General features: G+C 37.7%; 1 protein-coding gene across 1 annotated transcript in view; it reads right to left on the minus strand.

Annotated features, from left to right (window-relative positions):
- The window catches only part of USP38 (ubiquitin specific peptidase 38), a 40208-nt gene extending 26229 nt beyond the window's left edge, over positions 1–13979 (minus strand). Inside the window, exons 1-4 of the mRNA XM_028102288.2 lie at positions 12696–13979; positions 10976–11111; positions 4481–4610; positions 2675–2776 (exon numbers count right to left, since the gene is read on the minus strand). Coding sequence (XP_027958089.1) covers positions 2675–2776; positions 4481–4610; positions 10976–11111; positions 12696–13377 — 1050 coding nt within the window. The 5' untranslated portion in view covers positions 13378–13979. The remainder of the gene's footprint in view (positions 1–2674; positions 2777–4480; positions 4611–10975; positions 11112–12695) is intronic.
- Positions 13980–14218: the final 239 nt, after the last annotated feature.

Here is a 14218-nt window from a genome sequence, read left to right on the forward strand (position 1 = left end):
TAAAATTAGACTAAAGTCAATACAGAGTCATCACATATTCAAGAGGTTATTAACAAGATAAACTTGGTTTTGCAGAAATGGCTCATTCCATTAGTGCAGTGGTATCGAATTAATTATTAATCACAATCTAATAATACACATTTACACTTCATATGTAAAAGACGTCTAATAATATTATGTTTTATTTGTAGAACGTTTTTTTGGTTGCTAACTTGTGATAAAAGTGAAGTTACGGCTTATTGTCTTATCACCAAATGGCAATGAACAACAATTATAGTAGCATCATAATCGACTCCCTTTCCTTCCTCCTAAAAGGAACAACCATATTCTTAAATTAACAGTGCTATTCTCATTTTGCTCTGATTTTATGCTTGAGGACTTAAAATCACATTTTAACTTTTGCACTACCTTCTTTGATCTTACTTCCATCAAAGGTATTAATTTGACCATGAAACCATCAGTTCCTAATAAGTTCACTCTACTACTCTCATCTCTCATTTCTAAACAAAGCTGAATTATAGTTCTGCTCCATAAAGCCATATCTAGCAGATACTCTTGCTAACGTAGCAGAAATCCAAAGTTATTTTGTTTCCTCACAGGTGAAATGAGAGAGAGAAATGAAAGAGAAGAGAAAATGATTATTTAATTTACAATTCCAAATCTTCCAAAAGCCTTCCTAGTGTAGATCTGGTCTTTGCAATCAGGTAATATAGTTGTCTATTATTATATCCTATATGGTCAGAATTATCACTGACATAGAAATGAGACTAAGTTCTTCACAGGCATATAAATATATGTCCAAGCAGGCTATTACCTTCTAACTGCTTGAAAGTTGATTTTTTTTGAGTGAGCAAATCTAAATATTTGTGGACATTTACTGTAATACTCACTAAACTTAAGTTACTATTTGACAAAATGTGTATAACTTATTAGAAACTTGGATGTTTTCCTTTTGTTTAAAATAAATTTCTTTCCACTTATAAGAAGCATATAAAAAGCAATTTGGTCTATAATAACATATATTATAACATCAATCTTGGTTTGCTCTAAAATGCTATGAGTAACGATGTTGGTGATTCCAGGTTATTGCTCATATTTAACAACTTCTAAACCTGTGTCCTTCACTGAGTTAGAGTTATAGTTGACTTAACTACTACATGACACATCACTAGATGCCCAAGTTCACCTTAGTTGAGTAGCCAGTCAGGCTATGCACAGTATGTAGGCAATAATTAGATCTTAGTTTTTAGAATTTACTGAGCCAGATGACAATTTTCAATTCCAGATCTAACTAATCCTTAAATAAACGGTTTCATATCAATATTGCAATAAGCCAAATATTTCAGAGTCAACCATTTTTATTTTAACTATGTTTTTCAGAAAAAGAAGCAATACAACATATGGAGATATCCTCCATCTTTTAAAAAACTGGGAGCCAAGAAAAAGATTTAGAGTATGGCATAAACGGCTCATCAGAGAGATTAAGAAATGTCCTCAGTGTGAGAGCAATAAACATTAGAATGGATGAGTAAGTTATATTAAGAATCTCCTTCTCAGAAAATCTGAAAATAAACCTTTTCTCAAATGGTCCACACATGATTGTGCCTGAAGACAGACACAAATGATTGATGTTCTATATCTTGTTAGACTTAGCTAGTACACATGCTATCTTAGCTCGAGTTTTGAGTTTTGTTTATGTAACAGATATAAGGTTATTGGTTGATGGTCAAGATCATCAATTATGCAATTAACTGTAGAAATTCTCAGAAAAACCTATTCTAAGTGACAACGTATAATATAACTACTTGTTGATAAGGATTACTTTCTACAAAGACTGCAGATTTTCCTTCAGTAGTAGGGCACTAAGCAGCCTAAGTATGTATATGGTTCTTTGAGGCTAGTTCTACTTCTAGCTAATAATCAACAACTGGAATTCGCACTTCTTCATCAGTCTCCCTTGAATTTGCTTGTACTGGGTCAGCATTCCTAAGGTATTTACCTTGTGGGTGTACTAATAATGAGAGTTTAGTCCTGTAAAACCGGGGATCAGACCCTAGGAGAAGCAAATAACCACATAAAGCACTGCTTTCCTGTGATGCGCTAGATAGATAAATGGACAGGTTCTCAAAATAACATTTTGTCATTTCCACATGTAATGACTGATAATCAAAGAAATGAAGTCAAATCAAATCAGATCAAAACCAGTGATGTAGCTCATTAAAAGTGGTAGGGTTCTGGATATATTTTAAAGGTAGAGTTAATAGCATTTGTACACTATGGGTTGGAAGAGAATGAAGTCTTAATTCTGGGGCAATAAAACAACACCTGAGGTTTTCACATTTCTGAAATTCTAAAGCATTTTTCTTCTACACTGTTCTACGTGCAACAGACAACCATCAGTGACACTGACACGTGACATCTCTCATGTAGAGCAATATTCAACTGCTGATAGTGGTTGCAAGTGCAGCAGTTTTGGTGAGACTCAAAACATTCTGAAAATATATTCTTTGGAGGGAAATCCCACAACCTCAATTTTCTAAGAAATCATAAAGCTACAAGAAAATAGATTCAGGACTAACCTACAATCTTTTTCACTATATACAAATGTGACTCCATATTAAACTAAATTTTAACGCAAAGTTCTTCAGAGCAGAAAGCTTGTGTCCTAACTTACCAGATGGAATGCCTCTGGAGAATGCTGAAAACTGAGCAGCATGTGAGAAAGAACTGCAAGAGCACCAGGTCTCACAAGAGGAAACCAAAGTCGATTAAAAACCTTCAAAAAAGATAAGACATCCACCTTATGAGTTTGTAGGGAAATCATTAACCCAATCAGTGGTTATTATCCTTGGACCAAAAATATTTATGTGACTATTCCCCTTCCTGGAAAGTTCTACCATAACATGTCACTTTGGGAGAGAAAGTTGGGAAATAACAACATGACAGAGATCAAGGGAATACAGTGGCCTAAACAACTCTTAAAACCCCTTGATCAAATACAAATCTGTCAAGCCTTACCCACAAAGTGACTGTTCCTTGGCCCACGCTTCATTTGATTTCATTCAACCAACACTGATTCAGTACCTACTATGGCTTGGCATTGTTCTAGGCACTGAGGATATAACAGTGGATTAAAAAAAATTTCTAATTTGATAGGGCTTACTGTCTCCAGGGTGGGTAGACAATAAAAAGTAACATGGAGATAAGTACTATGAAAATAGGGTATGAAGAACGGGGACTGCTGAGTAGCAAAGGGGTCTGTTATTTTATTAGGGTATTAAAAAAATGTGTCATTTAAAAGGTGACATCTGACTATAAAAAATTGAAGGAAATGAAAGTAAGCCTGCAGATACCTGGGAGAAGAGCATAATAAGCAAGGCAAAGGCCAAGCACTACAAAGGCCCTGAGGTCTCCAGCCTGGTGTACTAGAGACAGAGCAAAGAGAGCAGTGTAAGCAAAGTACAGAGACTGAGGCAATAATAGTGGGAGACTCGAGGAGAGAAGCAGCAGTGGGCAAGATCTTGTAGGTCTTGTGTGACACCTATAGGAGCCCAAGGGCAGGAGCAGGGAGACTACTGCAATCTGTACAGCTAGGGATGATGAGGGCTTTGGACCAAGGTGGTATTGATGAAGCTGGTTAAAAGTGGTAGGATTCCGGACATTTTAAAGGTGGAGTTGATAGGATTTGTAGGATAAGGGTTGAGACAGAATGAAAAGAAAGAATGATAGCTTTCAGGTTTTGTCCTGAGTGGAGTCGCTATTAAGATGGGAAAGACCAGGTCTGGGAGGGAAAAATCAGAAATTAGATCATGGATAAGTTGAATTTGAGATTCAAGTATAGACACTTGGATACATGACTATGGAGTTCATGGGAAAATAATGAACAAGAAATATATACCTGGCAGTCATTAACTTAGAAACATTATTTAAAACCATGGGACACATATGCTGTGAGAATGGACTGAGAAGAAAATGGCTCAAAAATGAAACTCCAAAGCACTCTAAAGTTAGAAAGATCCATTATGGGAGACTGAGGTGCCAGTAAACTAGGACAAAAGCCAAGAGAACTAGGACAAAAACAAAGTGAGGCAAGTGTTTCAAGAGGGAGTGATCAAATGCTGTGTCAAATGCTGCTGATAGGTCAAATGAGAGGAGGCCTGAGAAATAACTCCTGAGGTTAGCAGTACTGGAAAGCACTGGTGTCAAAGATAGTCTTGGTAGACGAATGGTGGTAAAAGCTTGATTAGTTGGGTTTAAGAGATAATGGGAGGAATAGGTTTTCATATTAGACACTTGAAAACAGCAAAATTATTCTGATTACCTATACTTAAATACCATTCTTAATTTCTATTTTAAAATTATGATTCAAAACCAAACCAAAAACAAGAACATATTCAATATTAGATGCTTTATAGGGGACTACCCAAAGATTAAAAGATTGAGACCATTCATTCTAAGAGATTTATATACTCCCACTTACCAGTTCTATTTTCAGTAAAGTAACATCTATCAAAATAGTAAACTTCTGGACAGCTGCCAGTCCTTTTAGGAGTGCAATCACCCATGTATCCACATGCTGAGCCAATGGCCAGGAAAGCCAGTCAATCATTCTGAAGATTCAAAAACAAAACTATCAGTCTTGAAAATATTTTCAATGTCTTTTAGTTGGGAATAACAAGAGTTACAGTAGATAACCCCTTCCTTTGTGACTCAAAATTTACTGAGCTTGCTTGTGAAAAGCACTGTTCAAGATGCAGAAATGAGTATAAAGGTGCTTGTACTCAAGGAGTTTCCAATCTTGTAAGCTGACAGTTTCTTACATATTTCAATAAAAAGAATTTCTGATAAAGCGTCATTTCACATACATGCAGTTTTAAGTTGATTCTACACAGTGCTATCTAGAATTTATTAGGCAAATTTACTCAAAGAAGAACAGTTCAAATGTAGCTATTGGGCTAAGATACATGGAAACAAAATTTCTCCTTTCTGGTGATTGCAGTCCAAATATGAAATGCACTGTTAAAAATGACTATTTTGAATTGTGAAACAGGTCTTTTCATCCCTTTCATTATCCTACTATACCAAGACAAGAAAGGAAGCTTTACATAAATAAAAGGGCACTGAATGTGTAAATACACCAAATGGCCTCATACTGAATTAGTGAGTGTTCTTCTTGAATATCAACTCAGTTTAATGGAAATAAAGACAAAGTAATATGGGATGTGATGGAGACTGTCCTTAATGTTAAATATCAATCACAATGAAGAGTGGTACAATCCTTTTGGAAAGCATTTGGGTCAAATGTTCATAGTATTTGATCCAATAATCCAATTTTGGGGATTACACAATAAGAAATAGTCATGGGGAAAAAAAAAGGTTTTTAAAATCAGAGTGATCTGGTTTCAAAATCTCAACTTACCATTTATTAGTTGGGGGGCCCTAATACCTATGTAAGTTATTTAAACTCTGTGTCTCAGTTTCCTTAACTGTAGATTATAGATAAACATGTTTATTTTACAGGGTTGATTTGAAGACTACATGAGTTAATATATGACACTGGAAATACTCATTGTGAATGCCTCTCTTCTACCAAATATCAACATATGTGGCAATAAATAAATAATTGAACAAAATGTCAAACATAAATACTAAGTACAAAAGCACATGCCCAAAAGAGCAACTAACATGTTAAAAAAATTGACTTCAAAATTGATAGTTATTTTCACAATAGCTATGCTATAACTATCTACATTAACACTAGAGTGCTATCTTTTTTTAAAGTTTTTGCTCTTAAGATTAAAATGTTCCATCAGATGGAACCAGAGTGGCCCAAAGTCCAAATGCTTATGTTAACTACAAGTTATCTGTATGTTCCTTATGTTGCCTACACATATTTTATTTCCTTTTGTTTTTCTGGCCATCTTCTGCAAATAATGATGGTTACAAAGCATTAAAATAGCCTCTGACAGCTGTTCCACAAATTCTAACTGTTGTTAAGTTGATTTTCATAAAAGTTTGTAGCCACTCTACATACAGGAAGTAGAGAGACACTTGCATTTGTGTATAAAGAGTAAGTTCACTGTAGCACTGTATTTAGGATATGGAAAAATGCTAACAATCTAAATGTGCATCAATAAGGGAATGGCAAAATATACTATGGAACATCATGCAGAGTTTTAAAGAATGAGATGGATCTATATGAATCTATCCGTGAGGATCTAACATGGAAAGATCTGAGATTTTGTTCAATTAAAGAAGAAAAAAAGTGCCAATAAGTCTTTTAAAAACTGTTCTTGTTTAAAAAAATCATGTTAGGACACATTTTATATTTTTTTAGTACAAATATGCACACAAAAAAAGATGTGGTTCAAAGAGAAGAAATATATGTGAGCACATCTCCTTGGCTCTGTGGACTCTGCCCCATGGGGAATGGTACCTACAGAGCAGAAGGAAACTGGGCTCTCCAGAACACGGGGCCCTGGGCCAGAACTCCCTTAGCTCAGGTCTAAGAGCAGAGTAGAAAATTCCACTTGGCCATGGTTCTTCATTATACCTAATCACCCAATCAGCTTTTTCCTCTCCTCCGTATTTCTAGCTGACCATCTCCTGACCATCCTAAAGAAACTTCAAGTCAGAAGTAACATGAATTAGAAGCCATTCACTCAACAAATATTTGAGTGCCAATTATATAACAGTTACTCTGTTAAGTGCTGAAAACATAATAGTTACAATTTCTGCTTTCAAATTGGTAAGAAAAGTTAGAAAATTTGTCAACAGTTACACAATTAATAAACAGAAGCACTAGTGTTTGAACTAAGCTCTGCTAGTGTATAAATGCAATGCTTTCAGCTACACTTTAATTATATTCCAGTTCTGCTTCAATTTGATTGGACTTGCATATATATACCCAAATCCTTTCAGGCACAGGCATTGTAGGATGAGTTATTTTTATGGTTAACTACACTAATCTTGTCCACCATGTATTGGTTACTACATGAATTTTAAGGACACTTAACCCTGATATACTGAGTTAATTTCTTACTAAAGAACATTTAACTATAGTTGTAATTTATGTACTTTGAAATCTTCTTTCCGGGCGCCTGGGTGGCTCAGTTGGTTAAGCAACTGCCTTTGGCTCAGGTCATGATCCTGGAGTCCTGGGATCGAGTCCCGCATCGGGCTCCCTGCTCGGCGGGGAGTCTGCTTCTCCCTCTGACCCAACCCCCTCTCATGCTCTCTCTCTCTCTCTCATTCTCTCAAATAAATAAATAAAATTAAAAAAAAAATCTTCTTTCCTCCATTAGACCATGAGCTTAAGAGCAGTGATCTTCTTCTTATTGTTTTTTTTTAATCTTTAATCTGTGGATCCCCAGTACTTAGCATAGTGCTTGGCCCTGAGAAGGAGTTCAAATTTGTTTAATAAATGAAACCATTCAAGTTGCAAAAAAATGCAACTTGAAAATCTTAACATTAAAATTGGCAATATTATAAAAGACAAAAGAATAGATTTATTCTTAATTTGTACAGAATAAAATCAATTTTCACTTTTAGATGGCACCTTCATGGCTAGATCCAGCCTCAGTTTACCTTGTTCCACTGTTTTAAAAATTGGGAAATTTCACATAAAAAACTGGATTACAGGCTTCTTTTGAAAAATCAGATCAGCAACACTGAATTCAAATTTCTTTGAATTTTGAAACTGGAGTTGAGGATCAGCATTCTCTTTTAGAAGGTGCTTGTGTATCCCATTCCTTATTATTTCAGTTAGATCTGGCCAATTTCATACTTTAATGTTATTTATCTGTTCCTGGTATGGTATTTGCATTTCTTTGGTTTACAGAAAATAACAGTTCAAGTATGGTAAGTACTATGTGTGGGGAAATATAGACTATGGGGAAATAGAAGGTGGGAGTATGATAAAAATAAACACTGCTATCCTGTTCAGTTACATATGCAATATAAGAATAATTACTCCAGACAGACTATGGGTTAAACAGGATCATGCAGAATAAATTAGAAATGCAATACAAAAACTGGATCACAACTTCCCATAGAAACAAATAGGTAAAAATTAATTACCAAATATATTTTAAAAACAAAACAAATTCAGAAGCTGGATACCATGGCTGTTTTGAAAAGGTTGAAAAATTAAGATGAAGATTGCTAAATACCAAGAATTGGAATTTGCACTTGATTTAATAAGGGGTGGAAGTCACTGCAGTTTGCTGATCAGAAGGGAAAATTGAATAGATCAGGATGACTTAGAGTAGTAAGTGTAAGTCATGCTGGCAAAAAGACCAACTAGAAGACTCTGCTGCAATGACTTATGGCATGTAATGAAAAATGTTAGATATTATTACCTAGGCAATGAAGGTGACAAACTGATTTCTAATTTCACTTTCAGCTATGAAATATGTAATTCTCTGAATCTTTCTATTTTGTTTAAGGACAACATAATTTATGATATATTCATCTCAAAGAGAAAGAAATTTTAGTGCTGTTGAGGTCATGCTGATAAAGGAGTGTTACTGCTAAATAGGACATAGAAGGAATTTCATTATGGAGAGATGGGTGGGATATGAGTCTTTTTTTCAAACAATTTTTATTTTTTTTATTAGAGAGAGAGAGAGCACAAGTAGGGGGAGCAGCAGGGGCAGAGGGAGAAGCAGGCTCCCTGCCGAGCAGGGAGCCCGATGTGGGGCTCAATCCCAGGACCCTGAGATCATGACCTGAGCAAAGGCAGATGCTTAACGGATGGAGCCACCCAGGTGCCCTTTTTTTTTTTTTTTTTTAAGTAGGCTCCATGCCCAGCGTGGAGCCCAATGTGGGGCTTGAACTCACAACCCTGAGATGAAAACCTAAGCTGAGATCAAGAGTCAGAGGCTCAAGTGACTAAGCCACCCAGGTGCCCTGTAAGAGTGTTTCTTAAAATTAAAAGTAAATGAACAATGAGAACTTTACATAAAGACTTGGAAATTAACCACATATAGAAGAGAATTGAAAAAGTGGTAAGAATAAAGGGAAAAGGAAAAATAAAAAGAACAGACAATATGAAGAAAATCCTAACAGCATGGCGTCACAGGATTTCTAGAATTTTAACTATGAATACAAAGATACCAAGAAGATGAAAACAAAAATACAGACCACTAAATATGGCAAGGAGATAACCATAAATTGAAAGTAGTAGAGATAGAGGCCAAACAGCAGGAACAATATTTATATAGATCTGTGGAACTTTGAGAGAATGAGCAACAAGAAACTGAACGTAATAGTTACAGCTAAATTGATTCAGTTAAATTTAAGACCACAAGGAAAAAAGAAGGAAAGCTAGAAGAGAAGGGTCTTTTCAAACACTACATAAAAAGGGGGAAAAGGTGGAAAAAATCCAAGTCCCCAAAGTTTGTGTTACAGATAGTAAAATTTATACATGTAGCTTTCAGAAAATCCAACATAAATACTTAAGTTTATATGTCATGACTGCAATTTTATAACAGGTACACAGAAACCATTTTGTTCCAAATCGTTGTATTTTATTTAGATGTGCCACATACATACACACACATGTGCGTGTATACTGTAGAAAAAAATTACAAAAAAACCCAGGCAGATGTGAAACAAAAATAGGTAGAGAGGAAAAGCTCAATTAGAAAAATAGAGTCATTGAAATAAAGAAACTCAATAGCTGGAACAAGCTCTACAAATGAGTACCTTTGAAGAAAAAATTAGTGAGTTGTAAGACAGTATTGATGTTCTTCCCCTTAGATCTCCACAGGCTTTGCTCCCTCATTTCCTTTATGTCTTTACTTCATCTTCATGTTCTCATTGAGGCCTTCCTAACCCATCTTATTTAAAATTGCAAACCACTCCCTCATACTTTATGTCCTTCCTATCTACTTTTTTTCCAAAACACTCATCACTATTCAAATACTAAATTATAATTTTAATGATCATATTTAATAAAATCTAAAACAAAATCAATTTTAGGTTGTATAATTAGTTTATGTACCACTAAGGAAGGAAAAGTCATGCCAATTAAACTAGAATATCAAGTGACTATGTATTTCCACATTTTGACATCTCTGAAATCAAGATACATCTTATATGTTACTAATTTACTGTCTTCCTCTCCATCTAGAAAGCAAGTTCGTGAATACAGATTTTTTTTTATCCATTTGTTCAAGGTTTTGAAGCACTGCCTAGCACTCATGGTAAGTAAGTGTCCAGTAAATACGGTTTGAATAAATGAACGAATGAATTAATAAAAGCATGAAAATGCTGAGGCTAAATATTAAGTTTACACCTAGAAATATAAGAATAAACTGAAAGACATCAAGAAGAAAGAGACATAAACAGTACCAGAAAAAGCCTAACTACTCACAAAGGAATGACAATTGGACTGACAGCAGACTCCATATCAGCAACCATAAATGCCAGAAGACAATGCAGTATTATTTTCAAAATGCAGAGAAAATGACTAGCAAATTAGAATTCTGCATCTTACCAAATCATCTATTTAAGAATAAGGAAGCAAAAACATATTTTAAACAGACAAAGATAGAGTGTATTATCCAGAGATTCTGATTGAAAAGAGAAAGTAAAAGTATGTACTTAGCTTAAAAAAAACAAAAATTAAAAAACCCAGGGAGAAGAAACAGGTTGCAGGAAACCATAATGAGTAAGGAAATTAGTAAAACATATTGATAATCCAACCAACTCCTTACTGTACAGTAAGTGTATACACGTGTATATTTTTGGAATTAAAAAAAGCTGAACTGAAAATGGACTTCGAATTACCAGGAGGCCTGTCAAACCTATATAGTAAGGTAAATAATTCATTCCAATTAGTTTGGAGAATATGTATTTCATTCTATGATTTCAGTTTTAAACATCTAAGTTTTTGATTACCCACAAAATACAACAAAATATCTCCTTCTCCCAAATCTACACCACCGTCTACAGTGTCATGAAGAAGTACCTGCAAAGAGCTTGGGTCATACTTGCATCTTTTACATTTGGATCCGTAGTTAGGCTCCTGATGAGAACTGTAATCATCTGAAGAGGAATATGCTGCACAAGGCTTGCCAGTGCTACAGAAGGTTCAAATGATGTATCTATTTTTTTAATTAAAAAGAAAAAGGAATATGGCAAGAAGGTTCAAGTGAAGTATTTAGAGAGAAACAACAATTTACAAAAAAAATGTACTTGTGGCAAAGGTGTTACTCTGGAAGCAGTTGTTAGGCTCTACCTCATGGGTAGAACTCTAACATACAAGGAATGTTAAATTACAGAAATGAGAGATGAAGGGTGAGTAGCAATGATTGCTCATTATAGAGAGAACTACTGCAATATAAAAACTACTGTTCACTACACCATATTTAGTTCATAAGTTACCTTATTTTCCTGCATTATTAATATTAAGTCACTGTTGTGTTAAAATATTCATCTGTAAGTCAGCAGTCAGAGAAGAATTCAAGGTATCATTTAAATGCCCACTTTAGATCTTCAAAGTAACTTATAACTATTAATTACAGTAGTCATTACATTGTTCTAAGGAAGATTTTTAAAAAATCTCTTAAAAAAGTAAAAATTAAGGTGAATTTTGAGGGGACTTTGCTTAAACTATATAATAATTAAGCAAATTCAAGGTAAGCACCTTTACTACCACTGTTGAAATCAAGCTGTGGGGAATTCTAAAAGTCCTAGCAACACAGGCAATACAAGAAAAATTACAATTAAAAAATTAAAACAATTCAGATACTGCAAATATATAGTTGGTAATTCTTTCCTAAACACATTTAATTCATCAGAAGACACGGAGTTTGTTAAAACTCTGTTCTTATTTCTGGTTCCCAAGATAAAAGACACCTCCTTCACAAGCTCAATTTCAAACAATAGAAAAGGAGAATGGTTGTGCCAAGTAGAGAGGAAGCGGACACAATTTTGGGTCTATTCTTTCACAATTTACAGAGCTGAAAGCTCCAAGTCCAAACAAGGAATGTAAATGCAAGGTAAAATTCTGGGTGAGAAAGTATTTTCTTGCCAATTATCACTTGATTCCTTGCCACTTTCTAAGGATGTAGTTCATGGGCTATACACTGAGCACAAAAACACCTATTTAAGTCCTCATACTCTTTCCTTTCCCTCATTCTCCTGTACCCTCTCTACCTGTAAACTATTGTAGAAAAAAATGTCAATATTCAAAAACTACATAGTTAACTGTGATAATCCAGTAATAAAACCACCCAGCCCATGAATAAAAAAGTGGGAAAATTAAAAAACAGGGGAGAAAATTATAATGACAAAATGACAGAGTCACAGTACAATAATAATATGGTAAACATTATTATGCTATCATTAGTCACTAATGAATAGAAGCTTTATTTAGTAGCTATCATCCTCAAAGCATTCCATAACTTCAGCAGAGGCTGGGTAATTAAGCAACTTATTTAGTGCCAAAGGTCTTAGACCTCAAAGTTTTCAACATTTAGAATAGGAACACTACTTTTTTTTTTTTTTCCAAAGGTACAAAGCGACAGCCTAAATACATAAGTGGATGGGAATTAAACTTTGGATGAGGGTATTAAGACTTGTTCTCCATTAAGGATGTTTTCAGGGCAGAGAAGCAAATATGATGAGTGTCCAATAGACACACTGAATTTCCAAGAGAGATTTTTCTGGAATATAATGACACTTACCTGTGGAAGAAATGCTTGCAAAAACTTCTTGCAGGGAAGGCAGGAGTGTGGAGGGCTCGGCCTTCCAGATGTTCTGCAGCAAGTTACTCACTTTTGTCACCTGAGAGACATATTCCCGCAGCTCCTTCTCCTGGGTGGACACGCACTGGAAATGGCCTATCGTTCGAACAAGCTGTTGACAGAAGGTGATCGACAATTTCCCCTTGGGGATGCACTGCACGAAGTCGGTCAGGAGGTCGCTCAATCGGGCACAGAGCTGCGGCTCCGGCCTCTCACACACCATGCGTAACACCTCCACTTGCAGCAGGCTGAAGAGGTCCAGCACCGATGGGCAGCTCATGATCAGCTTCAGGCCGTTGTGAATGTAGTCCAGAATGGCTACGTCCTTCCTGTCCAGCGAGTGGTAGCCCTGCTGAAGGAGGCCCAACACGAATGTCTTGTTGAAGAAGGACTCGAACTCTGGCCGGTGGTATCGCGCATAGGCCTCCAGCACTTGGTGCCCCACCTGCCGCTGAAAGGGGTCTTGGCCCTCCAGGATGAGCCGGGTGGTCAGGTCAAACATGGCTTCACACTGCGCCTCGTCTAGCCAATGTTCTGCCGATTCCACCACCTTCCTCACAATCACCCGCTTCAGGGGCAGGGGGTGCGAAGAACTCACCAGGCCCTCCAGGATCTTGTCCATTGTCGCCAAACTGCAAGGCCAGGGCCAGGGGGTTAGGAGCGGGGGGCGACAGTCCCGACGTGGGGCAGGAGAGTCCCGCGGCAAAGGTGAACTTGGAGAGCAGCAGCAGCAGCAGCGGCACCGACCACCGCCACCGCAGTCTCAGCAGCCACATTTATCGGGCAGAGGGGCCCATCCAAGCCCGGGCGGGAGGTGGCAAGCCTGGGGAGCGTCGGAACCGGCACCGCCCGCGGCGGGCCTAGGGAGCCAAAGGCTCGCACTCCGCCGCCGCCCCGGGCCCGCGCTCCCTCTCAGCATCAGCGCGAAGGGGACGGCGAGGACCCCCGGCGGCGGCGGTCACTCAAGGCCCGTGGCTGCCAGCCAGTACGTGGAGGAAGCGCGCCTTAGTGTCCCGAGGCAGGTGTGGACGTCCGGGCTCAGCAGGTCGTTAAGATGAAACCAGCCCTGGCTTGAGTCAGAAGCCGCTGTCACTGAAAGTGCCGGGTCAGCCCCGGAGAAGATAAGGAGGTGAACCCCCTTGACCCGGATTCAGAAGTTCCCGCAAACAGGAAGTGAAGGACGGAGGTCCCTCCGGAAAGACCCGCCCTCCGGCCCTCCGGCCCTCCGGCCCTCCAACTCTCTTAACCACCTCGCCCCCTCTCCCCCTTCTCCTCCCCAGCTCGCGGCCACCCTCCAGGCTATGCTCTGGCCCCCTCCCCGCCCCGCCTCGCCCCTCTCCACTGCTGCTGCGCAGGTGCGGCCGCTTCCAGTCGAGTCGCGCGGTGACGCTCGCGTCATTGGGGAGCGTGTGTCGAGTCACAGGCGGTTTTCTGGGAGGCGCGGCCGGGAGTGGACGCTGAGG

The sequence above is a fragment of the Eumetopias jubatus genome, unplaced genomic scaffold, assembly GCF_037043125.1.
Source record: "Eumetopias jubatus isolate StellerSeaLion01/CBP00866 unplaced genomic scaffold, mEumJub1_p1.0 scaffold_2, whole genome shotgun sequence".
Taxonomy (NCBI): domain Eukaryota; kingdom Metazoa; phylum Chordata; class Mammalia; order Carnivora; family Otariidae; genus Eumetopias; species Eumetopias jubatus.